General features: G+C 48.0%; 2 protein-coding genes across 3 annotated transcripts; both read right to left on the bottom strand.

The window, feature by feature from the left end:
• Positions 1 to 6,987: 6,987 nt before the first annotated feature.
• LOC123107136 (uncharacterized) lies at positions 6,988 to 9,396 on the bottom strand. 2 transcript variants are annotated; one of them, XM_044529143.1, is made up of 5 exons: positions 9,001 to 9,396; positions 8,780 to 8,901; positions 8,536 to 8,659; positions 7,677 to 7,940; positions 6,988 to 7,560 (listed from the first exon to the last, which is right to left on the bottom strand). In XM_044529143.1, the coding sequence occupies exons 1-5, from the start codon at positions 9,212 to 9,214 to the stop codon at positions 7,238 to 7,240; spliced, it is 1,047 nt and encodes a 348-aa protein (XP_044385078.1). In that variant the 5' UTR covers positions 9,215 to 9,396; the 3' UTR covers positions 6,988 to 7,237. The 2 variants fall into 2 exon arrangements, with proteins under 2 accessions (XP_044385078.1, XP_044385079.1); XM_044529144.1 differs by having other exon boundaries at positions 6,988 to 7,557.
• An 8,376-nt stretch (positions 9,397 to 17,772) lies between these two features.
• LOC123103924 (probable potassium transporter 17) lies at positions 17,773 to 23,372 on the bottom strand. Its single transcript, XM_044525622.1, has 8 exons — positions 23,204 to 23,372; positions 21,116 to 21,338; positions 20,341 to 20,583; positions 20,199 to 20,249; positions 19,847 to 20,107; positions 19,616 to 19,668; positions 19,139 to 19,535; positions 17,773 to 18,825 (listed from the first exon to the last, which is right to left on the bottom strand). Exons 1-8 carry the CDS (start codon positions 23,279 to 23,281, stop codon positions 17,972 to 17,974), a joined length of 2,160 nt encoding a protein of 719 aa, XP_044381557.1. The 5' UTR covers positions 23,282 to 23,372; the 3' UTR covers positions 17,773 to 17,971.
• Positions 23,373 to 24,064: the final 692 nt, after the last annotated feature.

Raw genomic sequence — 24,064 nt, 5'->3', positions numbered from 1 at the left:
CTAAAACCACGGCTTAACCGCCCCACACCTAATTAACGTACAAAATTCATTTTTTTATTTGTGAAGGCATTAGTTCCTACCAAAAGAGTGCTTACCATAAAATGAGAGGTAAAATAATGGTCATTGCATATAAAAACTTACTGAAATTTTAGCGCGCAAATGTACAAACGATAGAGGTGCAGTAACAGGCTAACATACTAATTAAAATGTGTATGCTCCCGTTGTAACACACAGACAATTATCGAATTTTAAGAAAAATGCAGGATTCATACAAGTCGTAGGAAAGGAAGATAAAAAGCTGTGAGAGCAGAGTATTTTTGCCTCACGATAATAACAGCTCAACGACACAGATATATCCTAGAGAAACACAGAATGCAAGGCTGGCGCTGCGTGCATGGCATAACTGAAGCGGCAGCAAAGACTAGCCATCGCCAGTTCCGCCACCAACCTCAGGCAGGCCGCCACCGCGACGCTAAATGTTGTCACGAGAAGTAAATACGAGCAGGCGACGGTGGTGGCCGGCCCCGCGGCGACACGGCATGATGACCCCCGCTCGCGCGCCGGCGCGAGCCGAACTGGCTGGCTGGGAGACCCATGCCATGATACCACATGATTGACCACCGTATCCGATCTTCCACGCATCTAGCAGTATACTCGGCAGTACGGCCGCATTGATGCCACGCATGATCCACACCGACCGAACCGATCCACGCACCGGCTTTCTCGGTCTCCGTTCAGATCTGTTTTGTTCCGCCACCCTGCGTCGCATTACACACGGGCGTAGTACTATAACTACACTCGCAGAGTCGCAGTGCGTACACGGTACACTGATCCCCTTGTCCGCTTGCCCCGGGAGGCTAGCTAGCTCGTACGCCCCATGATCGGCGGCCGGCAGGGGGCACACGCACGTACCATTTCAAATCTCCGTAGCCATGAAAGCAATCATAGAAAGCTGAGGTTTTGACTTGTGCGTGAAAGAAGCCGGGGAGGCAGCTAGTGGAAACACTACTGACTGATTTGCGAGGAGTGTAGTACGTCGCATTATCGCGAGGCGTACGGCCGCCTTGCATGCATCGTTGCGTTTAAACGGCGGTGCAATTGTTACTAGCAGCTTATCGTCCCTAGCTAGCACTAAGGTGTCAGGGCATCTCTAACCGCGCCCCCAACAGATCCTTTCCAGACGATTTTGCCGCGCCGGCGTAAAAAAACGGTCCAGTCGCGCCCCTAAAGACCCGTTTTTCGCCGGCTCGAGCAAAAACTGGTGCCGGCGGACCCAGGCCGAACCCGGCACCCCGGGGGGCGCTTGGGGAGCCGGCGCAAGCGAAAAAGGCGCGTGGGCCCGCCCTGACGGCGACCCGAGGGCCTTTTCCCGCCGTTTCTTGACGCTTTTCCCTCGCATCTCTCCCGCTCGCTCGCCTTCCTCCCGCCATTCTCTCCCTTTCTCCCGCCAAACCCCCTTCAGCTCGCCTTCCAGTCGCCGCCATGCCGTCGAAGAAGTACGCCATGCCGCGCGCGGTGGCAACCACGACTGGCACCGTGGCCTAGCCGAAGCAGAGGAAGCCGAGGGCGCCGCCATCGAAGCCACCGGGCATGTCGAGCGCCGAGTGGAGGGTGGAAGTTCAGCGACGCGACGCAGTCACCACCGACCGGCGGAACAGGGCCATTGCCAAGAAGGCCCGCGACAACGCGGCGCGTGCGGCGGCGTCTTCCTCATCGGTCGACCACGCGGGGATGATGAATCCACCCGCCGTCAGCCACGCCCAGTACGCGCCCTGGGGACAGCAAGGCGTTGGCTCTCCATGGGGATCGTCGTCGCCCGGCTACGCCGACGGCGACGCGCACGGGGGGTTCAACCCAAACGTGACATTCCCTCATGGCCACCCCGCGACGCGCACACCCTCGCCCGCCTTCGTCTGCGTGCAGTACCCTCCATACAACTACTCGCCGCCCGCCGCCTACGCGTCCACACCGACGCCCCATCTCCGACGTGGTCCGCTGCCCTTCTCGCACCTCGGCGACGCCGACGACACAGGAGCCGACATGGACGACATCATCGCGACAGGATCGACCGCGGCCGCCGCGTCTCCCGGGTTCGCCACCCAGGACGAGGTAGTGGATCTCAACGGCGACATGGAGGCCGAGCTCGGCTACGTCTACGGCGAGGACGCGCACGAAGCGCAGGAACCCGAGGAGGAGGATGAGGAGGAGGAGGAGGAGGAGGAGGAGCCGGCTCCTGTTCCGATGAAGGGGCGCCAGAAGAAAAAGAAGAAGTGGGCGGCTAGGTCAGGCGAACCGCGCATCAAGTGGACGTCCAAGGAGGAGGAATGCATCGCCGAAGCATGGAAAGTCGTCTGCCTCGACCCGACCACCGGCGCGAACCAGAGCTTGGAGACGTACTGGGACCGCATCAAGGCCGAGTTCGACGAGCGGAAGCTCGTCGACCCGTACTTCAAAGGCGTCTACATGCAGCGCGGCTCCAAGGCGATGGCGAACCATTGGGGGCGTATCCAGTTGGCGTGCAACAAAAGGCATGGAGTCGTCGAGGAGGTCGCGGCTCGCCCAGAGAGCGGCGCCAGCGTTGAGGATCAGGTACGCACGCCGTTCGCCCGCATATCTTCGTCGGCTACGCCCGCCGCCCGTCAACTGTTTGTTCCTCCGGGCAGCTACTGCGTATGTTCGCCATGTATCGGGGCGACAACCAAGACGCCGACTTCAAGCACCTCCACGTCTACAAGCGCATTGACAAGTGCGAGAAGTGGGCGGAAGTCCGACGTGCCCTCGACCAGGCCAAGGAGACATACAAGCCGGACGCAACGACTCCGGGCGCGAGTGAGGGGCGGCCGGACGGCCACAAATTGGCAAAGGGGAAAAACGCCGACGCGGCAACCGCGCTAGTGCAGGAGTCCATCGAGCATTGCCTCGCCGACGCCCAGGCCCGGGCCATCCTACATGAAGAGAAGACCGAGGCGCGGTGGTCGTCGCTGATGAAGAACAGTGCCATCAAGCTCGACCTGCTCCGAACGAACGTCGCTGCGAAGAAGAGGAACACCGACATGGCTTTTCTGATGGGCGAGGCGGACATGCTCCAGAGCGACGACGAGGAGCTCAGGGCGTGGTACATGGCGGAGCGCGGCCTCATCCTGAATCAGATGCGGACGGCAACGCCGACGACGCAAGCTCCCGCGCCCACGATCACACGGACGCCAAGCCTGAACGACGCCTCTACATCGCCGCCCAGCAGTGCCGAAGCCGTGCCGACACAGCCCAGCACCGAAGCAGCTCCGACACCGCCGAGCCCGAGCACACCGACTCCACCAACGCCTGAAGCCGACCCCGCCGAGTGAATCATGCACGCGAACTTGCGGCGTGCGGCGCTCTGTTTTTTGTAACACCAGACTACGTCCGATCGCCGGATTTGTGGCGTCTTTTGAGGGCGGAAACGATCAAGTTTTAAATTTCCCGCATCCTGGGACCGGCGCTTGGGGCGTGACTGGGAGCTAGGTCTCCTAGGGGCCGAACTAGCGCCGGCACGCCCCCAAACCGCTCTATTTAGGCGCCCTGGGGGGGCGAACGGCTGGAGATGCCCTCAGCAAACATGCGTGCATGCAACGAATTCAACTCGACTTTTCCGCTGCCTGCATGCCTTTCCTGCCGCCTTGTCATAAGCTCTCAGCAGTCAAAATCTGCATTATTTTTGTGTGTTGGAAGTTTGGGACACTGTCAGGCTTGCATTAGCCCGCAGCTTTGAAACCAAATATACACTCTGCAGATGCACTAATTACAGGCGCAGAATTGATCTGCGCTGATTCCACCCACCCACGAGTTTGCCGCGCACGTTAACATATGTAGGCCAGCTTATATATGTAGGTGGGTGCGGCAGTAACTGCATGCACGCTCTAGCTCTACCAAAAACCTTGGACCGAATCATGCCTCGTGAAGTTCTTCGCGTTAAATAATGCCTCAACGCTATGTCACGAGTACTTTAACTCATATGGCTGGAGCTTCAAGGGAGTTAACACGAGAGGGGTCTCAACAAGGTGGAATGGCCCATGCATCGAATGGGTGGTAGCTGTTGGTAGGTCGAAGGTAAAATAGGGAGTCTCATGTTTTCATGCATCCCCAATATAGTCATATACATAGTAATGGATATGTTGTGGTTTCATCAAAAAAAGGAGATAAGTTTTTTTATGAAAACGATTCAGATTTATTATGAAAATTCACCGGAAGTACGAAGCCCTAAAAGTTACATCAAGATACTGAGACCACCGAACGATCACCGCCGCCACTAGAAGGAGCCACCAACGCGCCGCTCCCCTATGGAGCCGGCTTGACCTTGTCGATGACAGCCGGAAAGTCTTCATGCATGTGCCCCTAAGGACTAGCATCCTAGAGCCGCAGTTGTCGTCGTTGAACCGTTGAATGGATCTGAAACACCTGACACCAAATTTCGCCACACGACGAGAAATTCTAACCTCACCGCTTCAAGGAGACGGCAGGAATCTACGCCGGAGCTCTGTCGACTATGTCCAGATGGACGAATTTCTAGGAGAATCAGAGCACGAAATACAAACTTGAACAAAAAGCGCCGCCATCCACTCGAGCGCCACACCTGCGAGGACTAAAAAACTCTAACCTAAACTACTAACCGAAGCGGAGGCACCGGGATTTCCTTCCCCACCACCGGACTCCGGAGCGTCAGGCGGAGGGGAGGCTAATCCACGGGCTGGCCGGCGAAGTATGGAGGGAAGAGTTTGCCCTAGCCGCCAAGGGAAGGAGATAAGTTGAGTTTAATATACTCAGCTGGAAGAAGAAAAATCCTCCTAGTTATACGTAGCAAATATTCTCTATGTTTGTATTTACTTTACATATTAGGTTTGTGTAAAGTGAAACTTTATAAAATTGACAAAGTTTATAGAAAAAAATACGAGTATTTACCATAACAAATACCCCCCTGTCTCAAAATATATTCAGAGACAAAGTTTATAGAAAATAATATGAGTATTTACTCTACCTTATATATTTGAGACAAAGTGAGTATATATGACGTGAAAATGTATCCAATGATGAATCTAATGGTATTTCACCCGCAAAAAAAAGAATCTAATGGTATTGGTTTGGTACTGTAGCAGTTAACAATTTGTTATCTATAGTTGGCCAAAATTAGCAAAGTTTGACTTACGACAAAACTAATATTGAAAGTAAATAAAAACCGGTGGAGTAGAATATTCACATCTGAAATTTACTTCGAGTGCTCCTACAGAAAGGTACGAATGGCCTCTTTTGTTCAAAGGATAAATGGAGGAAAACCATAAGATAATTTTTTTCCTACAATGATACTATTCATACATTTGATTCAAAGGAATGTAGCCAAGAAAAAATGGAGAAAATTTCCGTTTGATATCCTATTCAAAGGAAAAAACACACACGTGGATTTTACAAATCCAATTGGACATTATTTTCAAATTCCTACGAACGAGGAACGAGACTATGATCCCCGCAAACCAAACTTGCCTCAAATTATCCAACTTTAGCTGAATCATGAATCCCAGATTTTGAAACTGAAAAGCCCAACACCACTTTTGATTCGACAATCCTCTGCACACGCATTTAATTCAAAAGTTGGTGCATGGCTGACCTAACCTAACCTCTGTCAACCATTGTCCCACCACACACACTCACAGGATACACCCCCAGCCATCCATCCAGCGTCCACGCCGTCCGATTGATGTCATGAATTTGGAATCCACGGAACAGCTTTGACCGCAGCCTCGATCATGCACGAGCCACAGAGCCAGGACGACGGCACTCATCACAAAACTGACGCCCAAATTCCGCCGGAATCCACCACCTGCGCCCTACGAAATCCCCATGAGCAACACAGGCAATGCCCACATTATCTCCCAGCGCCGGCGTGTTGACCTGCCGCGCGCATCATCTCACCGGCAGTCCTGGAACCTTGTGCGCCCCTGACTTTTTTCCCACCAGCCAGCCAGCCACTCGATCGATCTACGTACGTAGTACCCTCTCGTTTGAATCGCAGCAGCAGCAGCAGCAGCAGGGCAGGGGGAACATTTCCCTTTTGCGACATGCTCTGCTCCGCCGTAGCGTTCGCCGCCGTGCCGTGCCGTGCCCTGCCCGTGTAGCGGGCGAGCACGCTACAGTGCCCCCGGCGGCCACGCTTTGCTCTGCTTTTGCGTGACCACAATGATGAATCCCGTCGCGCTTTGCCTTTGCCGTGCTCCCGTCTCCAACTCTCTACTTTCATTTCCTCAAATCAAGCTCGTCTTCCTTTATTTTCTTAATCATTTGACTGATCTGCTCGTCCCGCTTTGGATGGTGGTGGTTTTTACCATGCCCTGCTCTACCACCGTCTTTATCCTTCGTATATTCTCTTTGCCGGACGGTGTTTGATTTTACTCCATCCATTCTAAAATAGATGACCCAACTTTATACTCCCTCCGTTCACTTTTGTAAGTCGTTTCGAACAATTCAAAATAGGTTGTTTTGCACATTGTCTGAAAGGTCTTATAGAAATGAACAGAAGAAATACTAAAGTTAGTATAAAGTTGAGTCATCTATTTTGGAACGGAGGAAGTATATTTTAAACAAACGGAAAGAAGCCATTCCAGAGGGAGGCTTTGCGGTGAGTGATTAACAATGTGGTATGCTCAAGTCAAGTCAATTCTTTTACAAAAAGAAAAAAAAAAGATCTCATGCAAAGAGCTTGACATGGAGGCAGCTCGAATTAAGGGGCGGGCCCACGCCTTGCAGACAAAAGGAAAGGCAGTTGCTTTCAGCTTTTCGGGGCTGTAGGTATGCGGCCGTAAACACGCACAGCCTGCTTGGCTACCAGGAGCACAAGGACAAGGGGCCACCGGCCGGCTCTCTTGTTCCTTGCTACGGCGACGGACGGACGGACGATCCAAGGAAGCCTTCGCTATCGCTATCAGAGCATCCGAGAAGAAGAAAGATCAAACACGAGATCCGGAGAAGAGAAATGGAAGGATTTTATTCATTCACTGACCCACTCACTCCTGATGTGATCGAGCATATAATTACACTGCATCGGAACTCGGGATACTGCTACTACGTGCTGGCTAGCGATCGAGCGTCTATCTAGCTAGCCATGCACGCACTGATTGAGCCGGGCTAATCTACACGGAGCACACCATCATCATGCATCGTCGTCGTCCATGGGCGCGGCAGGCAGACATGGCGTGCTGCAATGATGGACGCATCAGCCTCGCGTCCTCATGATGGTGATGGTGCCGCGGCCGGGGGTGTGCAGCCGCGTGAACCCCGAGACGGCCCTGCCGGAGATGCCCGGCGCGTCGGCCGCCAGCACGCGCGGCGCGCACGCGTACTCGCCGACGGGGTGCCGCACGGGCCGCGCCGGCCGCATGAGGATGCGCGCGTTGATGTCCGCCAGCGTCGCGCCGCCGTCCAGCCCGTCGGGCTTCAGCACCGCGAACGGGCACAGCACGCTTCCCGACGCCGCCCTCCGCCGCTTGCCGCCGCTCTGGCTGCACTCCGCCTCCGCCGACGCCGACTCCGCCGCTGCTGCCAGACACCGACGCCAGTCAAAGTTAATTACGCCTTAGATTATGTGATTAGACGGTTCTTGGGAGTGGGTGGAGGCGACTGTGAGGCGTGTCGCGTCGAGGTCGGGAGAGCACCTTCCGGTGTCGCGCGTTTGAGCGACGAGGAGGAGCAGCGGGGGAGCGGCGGGGCCCGCGCGCCACATGGCTCGGCGGTGGCGGTAGCGTCCTGCGGCCGGGCCCCGCCGGCGCCGCTGGCGGGTGGGCCCGCGTGGCAGCTGGAGGAGGAGGAGGTGCTGAGGAGGGGCTCCGCCTCCGCCGGGGCGAGGAGGAGCACGGGCGGTTCTTCTGCCATGGTGGGCCTCTTGGAGAAAATGGAGCCCAAAAGATCGTCCTCATCATCTGCGGCGGCGATCATCAACCGGTTAATAATCATCCAATTCACACACCCAATGCGCCTTGAAAATAATGAAGTGATCACGTAAAAGGTGCGACTTTGGCAGGAGCAGTCCCGCACAAGATTAGAATCTTTGCTACCGTCTAAGCATGTAACACCCACATCTGTCTTTACTTGAAAAGAAGCGCCTGTCTCTACGTGCTCACACTAACAAGTCCACACTATTATATTATAACATGCACATTGCAACACTATTATGGTGCAATCCTACCAGGATAGTACTATAATATACTTCTATATATTACCATGCGCAAATCATAGGGTCATCAAGGTCATGACAATTAGGCGCTGCTAATCTCGGCCGGGCCCCACCCCACCCACCCGGGCCCACATGGCGTTTTTTGAACGCATGGCATTGACAAGCTCCATTGTTAAATGCGAGCTCTACGACTTTGTGTTTTGTCCTTGCCTCCTTGGTGATGTGCCAAGGACCGGGGCAGAGACCTATAGTAGAGAAAGCGCACAGGCCTAGCGAGAGCTGAAGCCGATCAATGGAATCTGAGGGAGGGAGGGATGGAGGGAGGGAGGTGCTTTGCTTACAGAGGAAAGAGTTCGTGGCGGTGGCAGCGCTGCTCTGGCTGCTCTTCTCGTGCTGCTGCGGTGCCACGCAGCCTGAATTGATTGCGACCGGCCGCTCGCTGACATCACCGGCGTCCCAGAAATTCTGCCGAGAGGGAACAATGAGAGAAAGCGACGGTTTTCACACGGCCGAGGAAATCTCGCAAGAAACTGCCGCGGTAGTTAATTCGGACGCGAGAGATAAGGATGGGCATTGTGTATGTACCAGCAGGAGGTCGCCGAGCTCCCCGTTGGGCATTGCCGCCGGCGCCGGGCCCTGCTGCTCCGACGGGAGGCCCGCCGCCGTGGACGTCGCGGCCGGCGACAGCGGGAGCGGCTCCATCATGCCTGCAGTCGAAGAAACGGCGAGTTCAATTCTCCGCCGGAGCTGCGGGAGAGGGAAACAGAGCGCGGGCATGATGCCGGGCAGGCGCGCGCACGACGTACAGAGCGGGAAGAGGTCGTGGAGCTGCGCGTCGGCGAGGCCGAAGCAGCCGCCGAACGGCGGCTCCCAGCCGAGCAGGAAGGAGTCGCTGCTCATGCTGCTGCTGCCGCTGCCGCCGCTGCCGGCGTCGAAGCTGGGCGGCATGGCGTGGAAAGGCCACCCCTGCAGCTGCAGCGGCAGCCGCTGCAGCAGCTCTCTTTCCTGCGCTGTCTCCATGGTGCAACGGCCTCCCTCGGTATGATGAGCCGCGTCACTCGCCCGCCTGTGTGGCAAGACAAGAGCGAGAGGAGCGAGAGTGTGTGTGTGTGTGTGTGTGTGTGAGCGGGCCGTCAGAGTGCGGCGGCCGGGCGTGCTTAAATAGGACGGCTTTTCTTTTTCCCCCAACGCCAGAGCCCAGAGCGTGCAGCCGCGACATGCATGCCGAGTCCACCGCCGCCCCGTAACGCACCACCTGTGTACACACACCAGTTGGCCGCTGCGTCACTTGGTTATTTTCTTTCCGCTGGGTCAGTCAGTCCAGTGACAGTCGCGGCCAAAGTCAGTTAGCAGAGAGTGCGTACCTACGTAGTACTACCAAAGTCCAAGCGAAGCAACGAAAGCAAAAGATAGGGGTGGTTGGCTGCTGCCCTCGCTCCACCTCCATCTCCCGGCGTGCTTTCCTCGTGATTCGCTCGCCGCTGGCCTTCCTCTACGTGCCGCCGCTTTGGCCTTTGGCTGGCCGATGTACGTACGCTACGCCTCCCTTCCTCCTCGATCAGCTTTCTTTACTGCTCCCGTTGTAATCTTCTCTTTCGCTTTTCTTTCGATCCTCACCTGCTTTTGTTTTGCCTGCCGAAACGATCGGTTTGTTCCCGGGAATCGCCTCCGCAGGCTGCGGCAATTCGAAATGCAGTATGTCGGCGAGGGCTCTGAATTAGTACTACGACGGACGGCTTTGTGCTTTGTTTGGCCGTCGGCTTTAAGTCTCTGACGCCTTCCCTCATCACGTGTCGCCGCTATTTTACTTGTGTATTTTTTGTTGTTGTTGCCTCAAAGTGTGCAATGTGTTTGAGTTTGTTATTGTGATGAGTAGTAAGCAGACTGCAGGTCTGCGCGCGTCTGTTACAGCGAGGTCAAAGCCGCGCGGGTGGCTGCTGGTTCGGTGATCGAAACTGCTGGACGGACGACACTAGCTGGCCGAACCCCACACGATGCAGGAATGAACGGTGTTGTCTGCTTTTGCTCTAACGCATCAACGGCTTGATGTGTAGTGTCGTCCGCTGATCGTCCAAATTTGTCGTCTGTATAGCAGCGCTCTTCGGTGATCTCACTGGTCAGAGGGTGACGGCAATTGGGTTGTAGGCTTGTAGCACCTGTCCTGGTCTCTCCTTGGAGATGCACAAAGGCACCAGCCAGAATACTTGCATCCAAAGATGGGCTAAATTTCGTGTTTTGACCCTTTTCTGAAACATATTTGAGATTTGATTCTAGCTTGATTTTTTTTTTCAGATCTGACCCTTTTGCTATCGTCAGGGACCTTGGCGGTAGGATATAACAACCTACCGTCAAGGTCCCTGGCGGTAGGGTTGCATGCCCTACCGCCAAAAATCTCCTAAATATTGACCATAGTGCATGCTCGTGCCTACCGCCAAGCACCTTGGTGGTATGGTTGTGCAGGCTACCGCCAGCCCGGTTGGCGATAGCGATGTTTCCTACCGTCAAAGTCCCTGGCGGTAGGCTGTTAGACCCTACCGCCATGGACTAGTGCGGTAGCAAAAGGGTCAGATCTTGATTTTTTTTCAAACCAGGGTCAAATCTCGAATAGGTGTCAGAAAAGGGTCAAAACACGAAATTTTGCCCCAAAGATGAGTGCGACGTTTTGGCTGCTGGAGCCCGGCATTTTCCTAAAACCCATAAAAAAGGCCAGTTAAAAGCTTTAAAAAATATGTCCCTCTATCATAACATAAGACTTTTTTTAATTTGCCTTATATTATTATGACTATTTCCAAAACCGTCTTATATTACGATACAGAGGGAGTATTTCTTTCACGGATACATATATTGCTAGGAAAATAGGCAGTTTTTGTTTAAGCTCGATTCAAATTAGCATCAATCACAACATTACTGATATGGCAAATCGCAACGGGCTAGAAACATCGCACATGCGCATATGGATCGATGACACATGTTGAAAGAAAGAGGGTCGGGACATACAAGGGTGCTGACATCTTCAGCCATGGCGGTGAAAACAGGGTGGCCGTCCGCCATAGAGGAAGTAGTTGAAGCAGGTGGACGTATGTCGAGGACGTAGTCGAACCTGAGCGAGCAATCGTACCAAAACACTCTCAGAATACCTTATCGCCCCTCACCTGGTGCAAGTTCACAACAGGTTGTGTTTCATTGTATTTTACTAAAATATGATTTATTACTGTTCGAGCGCCTTCGCATGGTTTCAAGTAAACAATTCACCAACATAAACATTATATCCCTCATGAAGGTGAATAGAACATGTTCTCTACTTCGAGTGTCAGAAAGATGACGGAGATCTGAATTCCAATACCAACTACATAACCTGTATTAACATCTCAGGGTTTTACGTCTTGGTTATTGCTATTGAAAAGTGGTCGACGTGGGTACACACTTGGGTGAAAATATGGAGACTACATCTGCATTTCAGATTATTGAGAACCATGTTCGATCTCGTCATGCAAGAATCTATATTTTTGTATTTTACGCAACACCAAGTTAAGGTACTTTGTGTAGTACATTCAAAACATATTTTATCTAGACAACTCTAAGATTTTTCCGGATGGAACATTCTACATTATTACATTGTTCATGTCAAATTTAAGGATATTTTAAATCACCTGCTACTCATTTAGGCATTAAATGAAATTTTCTCTAGTCATTGGATATAATTCAAATTGGAACTACATGTATCTCAAATAAAACCTCCCGGTTCAAACAAAATCCACAAAATATATTTTAAAAATGCTTGCTCATAGAAACTCAAATCTTTGCATGCATCTTTATTTTAATAAATCTAAATGTCGTCTAAATTTACGAAAATTGGCAAGGCCCCATATTATGATTTGCATGGGTCATGTAAAAAAATCATACAATTTCACAAAATTAGATTATACATTTCTCTGTAAAATCATGCATTTAAGGGGTAGAATCCTAGCATTCAAAGGAAAATATGAAGTTTGAACTTCATGAAACATTTTTATCACAATTTGCACTTGAGATTTAGATCACAACTTGGCTTTACATTATTATGCTCTAAGGGTATCTCCAACGTGATCCCCTAAAACGGACACACTATTTATCCGCGCATGCCATCCAACCATGTCTTTATAAATCAACCTTCTATAACACGTATGCACAAAATAGCTTCAAGTTTTGAATTGTTATGCAATAATTTGTATTTTCTACATTTTAAATACCAAATTAATGTAACTTGTAAAGTACCTCACAAATTATATTTTTATGAAATTATTTGTGTTTTAGGCATTAAATGCATTTCTAGCTATTTACTAGATTTCCTTTACAACTAGCTGTTTACTAGATATAATGCAAATATGAACAACAAGTATCTAAAAAAGGACTTCAAATGGAAGCAAAATTCATATTGAAGTACTAATGTAATCTTTTAGCTGCTATCCAGAAAGTATACAAAAAATATATCAAACATCCACTTGGGAAAATACAAACCTTTACTTGCACTGTATTTCATTTTTTGTAAAATACCAAATTAAGCTACATTGTATGTTACCTTTCAAAAATGTCTATATAAAATGCTCCAAAAAGGTCTACATGGAAAATACTACAATACATTGTGCGGGTCAAAGTTTGGCATTTTTCGGAATTTATTTGCTATTGTTAGGTGTTAAATACATTTCTAGTTACTAGATATAATTTGAATTTGGACAACAAGTATCAAAAGAAAAGGCATCTAAACATAAAAATCATATTGAAGTACTTATATAAATAATTGATCCTATGCATAAGATATATAAAAAGATCCAATGGATGGCGACTTCCATTTGAAAGGATGGCAGTTGTTTTTGGAGAGCGGTGTTTCGGTGCCTGGGCTCGGATGAGCCCGTGCATGAATAGTAAAATCATGAAAAAATAGGAAAAATAAGTTTTTTTTGGTGATGCAAGATGCTCAAATACGTGATGTTCAAGCAAAAATTCGTAAAGTTTGAACATTCGAGGATCACGTGGCAACAAAAAAATCGGGTCTGTGAGAAACATTTGAAAATAGCACTATTCACGCCTGATTTTATCTTTTTTGCCGCGCGCTCCTCGCATTTACAAACTTCACCAAAATTTGCATGAACATCACCAAGGTTGGAAAAAGCGGTAGGCGTAAGCGAGGCGGTTGGCCTTCGCCTAGTGCCTAGGCGGTTCTTAAGCGCCCTAGGCGTGGCCTAGGCAGTAATATAGTTCTACTATCAGGGTGTATTTCTGAGTATTATATGTGTGTCAATGTTAATATAGGGCATATAAATAAGTTAACTAGCAGCTAGTGCCATTGGAATATGGCTCGTTTGGCATATCAGTGCAATATGTCATGATTCCTTGCTTGGATGGACAATTCATTGCTTGCTCTGCCTAGACTTCCATTTATGCCCTAGGCGAGGCGTTTGACCATCACCTAGCACCTAGGCGTGCCTAAGCGCCTCCTAGGCACTGACTTTTCTAACAGAGAACATCACACACATGCACATCTTGCTTGCAAAAAAAAAGAACTTCAGAGTTTTTGGATTTTCTCTCTCTATTTTTAGTGATTTTACTATTTGCCAGGTTCATCTAAGCCCGGGCACCCAAGTGAATATCCGGGTTTTTTGGTGATAGCTTACGCCTGGAATTCAGGATGTTAATGAAAACCTCTAAAGTTGTTTCATTACAACAGCCGTGAAATGCATGTCTTATTGCAATTTTGCTCTAACGAAATTGGAGATCAAGGCAAGCCAGTTTTGGAATCTAGTAAGTTGGTAGGGATGTATTTATTTATACCACATTCCAAACTGAACGAAATAACTTCTCTTATAACAACTTTCTGAGAAGGCATGTGAGTTATGTCATGTGTCTTCTTATTAGGTGGAAACAACAAAATTTCCAGAGTCATGTACAAAGTGAGTAGTTTCCTCTTTATTAATGAGAAACAACAATGTTTACTCCACTTATGTACATGACACACGACATAACTTCTCTTACAACAACTCTTTGAGAACGCTTGTAATTTAAACATGTCTTCTTATTAAAGGGAAACAACAAAATTTACAATAGTCATGTACAAAGTGAGCATTTCCTTCTTTACTAATGAGAAACACACCAATGCTAACAACACTTATTTATAAGACACTCGACATAACTTCTCTTACAACAACTCTATGAGAACACGTGTAAGTGAAGCGTGTCTTCTTATTACGAGGAAATAACAAAATGTGCAAAGTGAGCAGTTTCCTCTTTACTAATAAGAAACAACAAAACGTACAACACTTATGTAGAAGACACACAACTTTTTCCTGAAAGCACGCATAAGTTGAGTGTGCTCCTTCATTAAGAAGAAACAACATATCTGACAACAGTTATGCACAAGCTAGCTAGACAAGCAACTTTTTTTTTTCAAAACACACATAAGTTCAGCTTGACTCTTTGCTAAGAAGAAACAACAAACTTTATAACACTTGCATACGACGCAAGTTCCAACCGCAACCTTGCTGAGTTGAACATTGTCTTCTGTTAAACTGTGGCAAAGACAAAAAGCCCAAAAAAATATCTAAGTTGGCGAAATTGATCCCAAAATTGCAAGGTGTGACAAACGCAGCGGTCATATGACATGTGAAGTAGGCTGCTAGAAAAATATGGCATGCCGGTCACATAGACGACACTGAAACAAACAACTACCTATAAATGATTTCTACACTTGTTGTGAAGTTCGACAAACAAAAAATGAGCACGCTCTAAGTTTTTTCGTAACAAATTTTGCTGAAAAATGCATATCTTTTATTATGTAATAATGTGAGCAGCTTAAAATTTACGAGTTCGTCCTTGAAAATCCATGCTACTCCTTTTTACTTCCAGTCCCACCTTGCTGTGCAAAAAGCATGCCAACATTGAAGTGACATAACTCCAAAAATCCCTGGTCATGCACCACACTCAAACAGGAAGGCAAATTTGAACCCAGCAATTTTCTATTCCTCTTCTTAACCCCACAGAAGCTCCTCCTTTTCCCAAAGTGCCCAAAGTTACCCTCAGTATGAAATGCCGAAGGGCTTGGCGACCTGGTGTGCGATGGAAACAGATTAATTGGCCAGTTGCACACTGTTGCTTTTTTAGGGGGGGTGGGCTGAATTATTGCAGCTCGTCATGTGAAGAGGTGAGACAAATCCAAGGAAAAAGGGCTCCACGTAATAAAATCAAGGGCTGGTGCTGCTGGTGGTCACTCCAATCTTTGGGCGCCCAGAATCCATCAAAGTATATCAATCCAGCCAAAAGCAAGTTACCTACCGGCCCCAAAGCCATCGGGTCAACGGAGAAACACAGGTTCTCTATCATAATTCGTGTAGGTGGATTGTTAACCATGCGCACATGTTGTCATGTACTCCCTCCGTTCCTATTTACTTGTTGTGGTTCTAGTTCAAATTTAAACTAAAACCACGATGAGTAAATCGGAACGGAGGGAGTAGTATGTATTTGTGTGTTTTTTCTTTGAACTGATATATGCTACATCTTTTTTGAAAAGGAAGTTAAACCCCTGAGCCTATGCATCTTACTGATGCTCACAATCATTGTTACTCCCTCCGTAAAGAGATATAAAAGTGCTTAGATCACTAAGGAAGTACTAATTATCAATTAGAGTATTGTATAAAATAAAACATGATAAGATATGAAATAAACACCTATGACTAAGTCGACTTCTTTCATGACAATGTCTTCAAGAAGAGATAAACGTCCTCGTGCCATCATTGGCACGTCCAATCGGAGACAACATGGGCTAGGATTTTCATCCTGTTTTGCCAAGACTATCAATTATGTTGCTTTGTTGAAAATTGTGTTTCTATGTTAAATAAACATTTTCTTTGCTGGAGGTTGTGAACTGTGATTTCGATTGTTACATGAGCTATCAGTCCTTTTGATTAAAAAAAAGAGCTACTAGTCCTTTCAAAAAAGAAGAAGATCGATTATTTGAAATAGTGTAAAAAACGCTCTTATATTATGAAACGAGAGGAGTATTTAAAAGACAGAAACTAGCTGCTACTAGTCCTGCTCCGTGGGCCTGTTTCTAGGGTGCAGTTGTCTCGACCTGAAACGTTCTGGAACTAGGTACTACGCTAACGTCTGGTTAGGAAGAATGGACCACCTGCATCAGTCTGCTAACACCTGCATCGACCATCTACCAGCAGCTAATCAGTGAACTACTACAGTAGTAGCAGTACTTATCAGTATTATTTTAGTAGCATGTTTATTTTTGAGAAAAAGGAGCTACAGCGAGTTCAGTGTTGCGACAAGGAAAAAGATGCGTGAATTGCAGACCGTATCTCCTACTTTTCCCGCTTTTACCGCCACTTTTGGAGCCTTGTTTTCCACCAATCACGCCATCTAACCTTTAGTGTCGACACAGTAACTATCCGTCTTTTCCATCAATCGACCAGCGCGCTTATTTTCTTCACCATCTGTCACCTTCCCAGCAGAATAGATAGAAAGAGCAGATGTTCATTTCAATAACCCTAGTGCATTATGCAAGTTCTTCAGAGAGACATTTTTTTTTCTGAGCTTGCGAGTTCTTCGTAGGTACACTATGCTAGTGCCATTCTGGCCTAGCTTGGACTATTGGTTCGCGCGACTTTTGAAAGAGCCGACATCAAGACGTTGATTCGAACACCACTATATATGTTCGGGGTGAAAAATCATTATTCTGACCTTTATTTGTCGAGCTCGCATACGACGGACTCACGTCGTAACCTTGTTGAAGGCATCGTCTCCTTGCCGACATGCTGACCTTTAGTGGTTTGGTCGCGGTAATTAGGACGAAAATCCTTGTTTTGATCGTCTTCGGCCTGACGTGACGACAGAGGCGCGAGGAAGTTTATCCTTACTTGAAGGCGTTGGTGTGAAGAAAATCAGCTTGATCGTAGGTGTTAAAATTCATATCTTGTATTGGCTCTACCGTTGTTGCACGTACTTTGCACTCCGCTTGTCTTACATCAACTTTAATAAAAAAATGCTTGTGTGTATTGCAATGATGCAGATGTCGGGAATTATTCGTAGAAAGAAGGACGACGCATTATGCAAGTTCTTCATAGAGGCTTGATCAAAAAAGGACGACACATCTTGCATTTGCTTGCCTATTTGTCTATCCTACCCTCTGTTCCTAAGTGTAAATGTAAGACGTTTTGGCAGTTCAGTTTAAACTGCCAAGACATTTTATATATTTCAAAAGGGAGGTAGTAGTTGTACTATAAGCTCCATTATCCGGATGTGCTATCCATCTCACGCACTTCCATGTCCACAGAAGAAGCCTAGAGCGGCAGAGCTACTCGCCGTCGTACTCCAACATGTTCATATTAATATTGTTTTGAAATTCTGTTACTACGACTAGACGTGGAAGGGGCAGCCTAGGGCTCTACGGCTAGCTTGCAACGACCCCCAGGAGAGCCGAATAGTTGATGGGATGCAAATTGTCCTCATGACACCAAACAGGTGAGTAACTTTTGCACTCGACTGTCTCAGTTTGAATCCAGAAATAATTGCAACGAAATAGGGAAAGAGACAATGATTCGTACCAGTAAAAGAAACGGTCTTCCATACCACGAAACGAACGAACATGCAGATTTATTAACAGAACACAGGATAAAGTCCCAGCGGAGACGACGACTATAAGCTAAGAATGACTACCACAGTCACGTAATACGCAGCATGCATGTGCCCTCCCATGCGTTTCACGCCTTGGAGGCCTCTACTTCCACGAGCAGAAAGCAATCAGACCTTGTAGAGCATGCCGATCTCGACGCGCTGCTGCAGGGGCACCCCGAGGGCCGGCAGCGCCGACCGGCAGATGCTGTGCAGGAACTCGTAGAACCGGAGCATCACCTTGTCGAACCAGCCGGCGTCGTCGCCCACGTAGAGCCTCATCTTGCCCCGGACGTGCACCACCCCGGCCGCCCGCGCCGCCTCCAGGTCCGCCGCCTCCTCCGCGGCGGAGACGGGCGACGGCTGCCCGTCGGCGCCCGCCTCGACGTGCTGCTTCAGGCAGCTCACGACGCGCGCGGCGAGGTCGTCGCCGCCCTTGAGGCTCAGGTTGTCGGCGTAGCCGTACTGGACGGTGCACTGGTACACCCCTCTCGGCCCGAGCCTCCTGACCGCGATCCTCTGCCGCGGGTCGACCTTGGGAACCAGCAGGTACCTCAGGGTCACGAAGACCGTCACCGAGTGCAGCGAGCTCATGTTGCGGATGTAGTGGCCGAGTATGGGGGTCAGCCCGTCCTGTATGTTGCTGTAGAAGAAGCACAGGCCCTGCACCCTCTGGACCTCCGGCTTCGCCAAGAGCTCGCCGAGGCGCTCCGCGGTTATCTTGTTCGCCCTCTCGTACTCTGTTTTCTTTTGCCTGCCGTAGTACCAGACGAACATGATCAAGGCGAGGATCATGGAGATGGCGAAGGGAAGCCAGCCACCTTCCGTGAACTTGGTGAAGACGGCACTGACATAGGACCCTTCCATGATGACGAACGGGACGAAGTACGCCGCGATGAGAACGGGCGGCGTTCTCCATATGATGATCATCACAAGAGTCAGCATGATTGAGGTTATGAGCATGACCATGATCACCACAAGGCCTGCATGTAAAATCATGAATTATCAGTTACCAGTTAGCTCTATAGTACTCCCTCCGTCTCAAAATAAGTGTCTCAACTTTGTACTAACTCTAGTAGGAGTATAAAGTTGTACTCCTTCCGTCCGAAAAAGCTTGTCCCTCAAATGGATGTATTTAGCATCAAATTAGTGCTAGATACATCCATTTGAGAAACAAGCTTGAGACAAGCTTTTCCGGATGATGGGAGTATTAAGTTTGAGACACTTATTTTGGGACGGAGTGATATTAACAACTGACCCCGCAAAAAAAAGTTTCATACAGTAGAATTTACTTACCAAAAGCATTCCCTATCGCTTGTCCACCTCCAAAGCCTAGTATAACACCAACGCACAGCACCATCAGAATGTAATTAGTTTCTGGCGAGTAAACCTCCCCTTCATTTTCATCCGATGTGTGCACCACTTTGACACGTGGGAAGTAGTCCAGGACAACTGATTGCTTGATGACAGAAAATGTTGCCGAGATTAAGGATTGGCTTGCAACAATGGCTGCGAGCGTCGCGATGACGAACATCGGCCAGTAAACAGGGCGAGGGATAAATTTGTAGAATGCATCATCGAAGACTTTGCCAATGTTCTCTTGATCGGTGTCTTTGAGATGGTTAATAAGGCATGCTGTTTGCCCGGCATAAGTGAGGATCAGAGAAGGATATACGCTGGATAGAAACGCTATCTGAAACAAATAAAGTGTAAAACAACTATACATGGAAGGGGAAAATGATTTACAAGAATAATTTTCTTGATGACAATAACCTGAATAGCCTTTTTGCTGAAGTGGCCAAGATCGGCGAACATAGCTTCCGCACCTGTCAGCAGGAGATCGAACATCAGGCTGCATGGTGGTCATTGTCAGAAAAAATTTACAATTGCATGGTGGTCCATGTTGGTTTTTTTTACATCAACCTTGGGCCATTTTAATGTGATGTACGGTTATGATTGAAGATGAATAGATCGAAAGTTTTCTCGCGAAAAAAAGTGATGTACCTGTGATGGCTAGAACAGTGGCACCAAGCATCTGCCACCCTTCCTTTTTATTCTTTAGGAAGAAATGAACAATATAATGTGGCGAAGTGGCTTTGAATATGCCGGGGTAGTAACGAAAAATGCTGTATATTCCAACCATCGGAGTGGTGAAAGTCCATGCTGCCATGATTGGAGAAAACAGAAAGCTCACTTTTGAAGTCCCATACTTTTGCACTAAGAATAAGCCAATAAGAATTGCCGCAGATAGAAATGCCACGACAGCTGCAAGATTCAAAGAAAGATCAATGTAATAGAAAAAGGTTTATCAGAGAGATTCTTTATATTACTGATCAACATCTGTTGAGCTTTGTACGTTGAGTCACAGCAGGAAATGGCGCGCGCAGTCCCTGGATTGCTGATAACACTAAAAAGAAATAAACAACATGTTACTACTTATCTTTATTTATGATCACAAAAATGATTTAAGTTAGATATGCCATCTACACACAACAAACCTGAAATAGCAGGAGTTAGGACACCATCTCCAATGAGCATGCACATCCCAAGAATTGACATGAATAACAATACCCTTCTTGCAGTTAAGCTTCGCTCAAAGAACTTGCCCAGATTACTAGGGGTTTTAGTTGTTTTTGACTGATTGTGAAGCAGCTGTTCTTCTGCTGAATACACTCTCTTGGAAGGAAGGATGCCCATATTGGCATGCCTACACAACAGAGAATACATGGCAAATGTACCACCTGCAGAAAATAGAGTAAGCAACACTCCAAGCCAATAACATCATAAAGTAAAATATTATCTACCCAGAACAAGAAACGTGTATTTTAAGACATTAATTAATTACAAAGTTGCACCTCCATCAGGCCTACGATTCATTGACATTTTTCCAGGCCAAACACATGCTGATATATCATACTCCCTCCATCCCAAAATAAGTGTCTTGACTTTAATACAACTTTGTACTAAAGTTAGTACAAAGTTGAGACACTTATTTTGGGACAGATGGAGTAATATCTAATCTGCATGCTTCATACATTTGATTGAAGAAAACACTAGAGAGACTAGAAAATAAATTGATCTATAAAAATATGCAATGCCACAAGCAACCAAATATTTGATCAACAAACTTTTTTGTACTGATGATTTGTCTGTTTTCAAATCAAATCATCAACTGCCGTTCTACAAGCTATTACCAATTCGAACAATCATCTAGAAAGGCAGCAATAACCGCTGAGCGGAAAGGGAAGGTAGAAGTTGCAAGGGGCTAGTTACCTTCACCGTGATCATCAGCGTTGAGAGCTATGCCTACATACTTGACGACACCAATTAAAGTAAGAGTCCAAAACATTATGCTGTATATTCCCAGAAAGTCAGCTTCTGTGGGGGATGACATGTGCATCGTGGAAAAAACATAGAGCGGAGAGGTAACGAGGCCACCGAAGACCACGCCGAGAGTCTTGTACGCGAGGAATAGATCTTTGCGAACATTGCCAACCTGTTCACAGTTGAGGGAAGGCATCTGTATGAGAGCTATATATACAGAAGATATTCAGTGTTGTAAAAAATAGGCATGCACCAAGCTGATCATACAAAGCATTTGGTCACTTGTATTCATAGCCCAAAGCCCCAAAGTAGTACCATTATTAATGCTTGAAATCAGTTACTATGCTGAGGATGTCACACAGGTCCCTTTCCCAACAAGTATTCAAGTGGAATTTTGTGGGGCTTACGACACACGTTAACACCGAGGACTTGTTTCTTTCTCTTGGTCCACTTTCGTGTGGCACTTTCAGAGGCTTCAAGATACTAGAAACTGAAGCCCTGTGATGTAATCAGTTGTGACATCATCAACAAAACCATCCCCAGTCTACGCACCAACTTCTCGCTTGTTTATTTCTTCGCAAAAATAAATAGAAAGGTCAAACAATCGCTCCCTTCTAAGGTTGATGCATGAAAAATGACTAGGATACGTTTCCGAATGAAATAAAGAGGGAAGCTGATCGTCATTGCGTCTAGTAGTTCAATGCATACTACTTCCTCCGTTCCTAAATGTAAGTCTTGGTAGAGATTTCACTATAAATCATATACGGATGTGTATAGATGCATTTTAAGTTTGGATTCATTCATTTTGCTCCGTATGTAGTCCATCTGATGGGATCTCTACAAAGACTTATATTTAGGAACGGATGGAGTAAATACGAGCACACAGACATGCATCTAGGCTGAAGAATTAGCAAGCAATTCAGAGGCGGAGCTATGCATACTTCAAGGGGGCAAGCCTGGGATCAAGTTGTCAAAGGGAAAAAAAATAGGAGGGCTTAGATTAGATTTTTTTTTTTAGCGTTTGGCGTCTCTCACCCCCAACGAGTTTCGTCTAGCTCCGCCTGAGTGTGGCACTTTCGTCACCGATATGCTTACATTAGTTTTGCTGTCGCAAGCATCGCTTTTGAGTCAGCGATGATCAAGCCTTCCGAGTACAAACACCCCTACCTAAGAGATAGCATGCACATTAATGGAAAAAAAGATACAAGCTCCTACCCAAGAGATAGGATGCACATTACAATGGAAAAAAAAGCCGAGTAAAAGCGCTCTCTAAATACGCTCTACTCTGCTAGTACATGTCTTCGAGGCTAAGCAAAAGCAAGCATTCACAAATCCCCCGGGCCAAGACAAACAGCTCACTGTTGACAAAAGAAACTCCCCGCTGGCTTTGACAATTTAAGAAGACCATTGCGTGACTACAAACGAAATTGACCCATGGCACCGAAAAATAGGTAAAAAAAAATAAATAACGCCGCTCATCGCAACAAGACAAGATGGTTTGACGCCAGGTGTCACCGGCGCGGGACAGTTGGAAGGCGGGGCTATCGGCCGCGTGCGGGCTATCTATCACCAGTCATCACCAGTTCCAGCCTCCCCCTCCTGGCTCACGCTCACGTTGGCCATCTGGCATGGCATGGCATGGCATGCAGCGCCGCCGTCCTCGTCGCGAAAATATCTATCTCTACGACTATGACCGCATGAACCCGTGGTCTCTTTTACTTCTCTTTCCTCTTTGGCGCCACTGTAACTGAGACAAGCCCCCGATTATCACTGGGAAAACCTCAGTGAAACAAAGCCCCCGATTTACTCTGCGAGTGCAGATGCATGCTTCTCCCTCGCTCAGTCGCATGCAATCAGAAGGAACATGAAAAGATGCAACCAAATATTTAAAGAATTAAACCTACGAGTACTAAAATAAACAACTCCGGCGAATATCGCACACGAAACTCGCGAGGCGAGAGGTGGCGCAAGCCATCAAACAAAAAACGGAACAGAAGAGTGAAATGGAGAGGGTGGGGGTTTCTCCGGCGCACTCACGTCGGCCGGCGGTGGTGGGGCGGCCGCCGGGACGCCGCCCGGCTCCGCCTCTAGATCCATGTGGGCCCCGGTTGACATGCGCGGAGGGAGGGAGACGTCAGAGCGGTGGTGACCGAAGCTGGCTGTTTCGAGGCGGGCGAGGGGGAGCGGGAGCGGGGAGGAGGGGAGGGAGTTTATAATCGCGAGGCGAACCCTGGTCAGCCGCGCGAGAGCCGCGACCGGGACCGTTTTCCTTTTTCCGAGGCAAGGGAGTCGGGCTCGCAAGTCAACACGCACGTGCGAGCTTCCGCCACCGACCACATTCACCGTGGGCAGCTGGGCCTTTGCCTACGTTTTTTTTTTTGAGTAACGGACCTTTGCCTACGTGCCCGGCTGATGAGTACTCCGAATGGGCTATACTCTCTTCTAAATTAGAAAGAATGGGCTATACTGTGGATGGGTATCGCCAGAGCTATTTCTCGCTTCAAGCCAGATGATAGCTTGAAGGAATTTCGTTGTTGCCTACGAATCGGGCCGGCCCATCTCTCGCTGAAGGAATTTTGCAGTCGCCTATGAATCCGGCCGGCCCATCGCGCGTACATTAAAGGGAAAGGCCACCAGCGAGATCGCCAAACACTCCACCCGCTTCCAGTTACTGGTTGGAAGTAGGACCGCGGCCAACTAGAGGCGACCGAGCCGCTCGTCTCCATTTTTTTTCATTTCATTTTTCTTCTTCGATTTTTTTCATTCTTTCTTTTTACTTCTCCGATTTGTTTCATTTCGTTTCGTTTTCTTTTTTCTTCTTTTTTCTCATTCTTTTCTTTATCCTTCTGTACATTCTTTTTTTTTTCTTTTTGTTTTTCATTCTACACTCTTATATAC

Source organism: Triticum aestivum, chromosome 5A, assembly GCF_018294505.1.
Source record: "Triticum aestivum cultivar Chinese Spring chromosome 5A, IWGSC CS RefSeq v2.1, whole genome shotgun sequence".
Classification (NCBI taxonomy): Eukaryota; Viridiplantae; Streptophyta; class Magnoliopsida; order Poales; family Poaceae; genus Triticum; species Triticum aestivum.
Note: the sequence above shows the minus strand (reverse complement) of the source record. Positions and strands in the feature narration are given on the sequence as shown.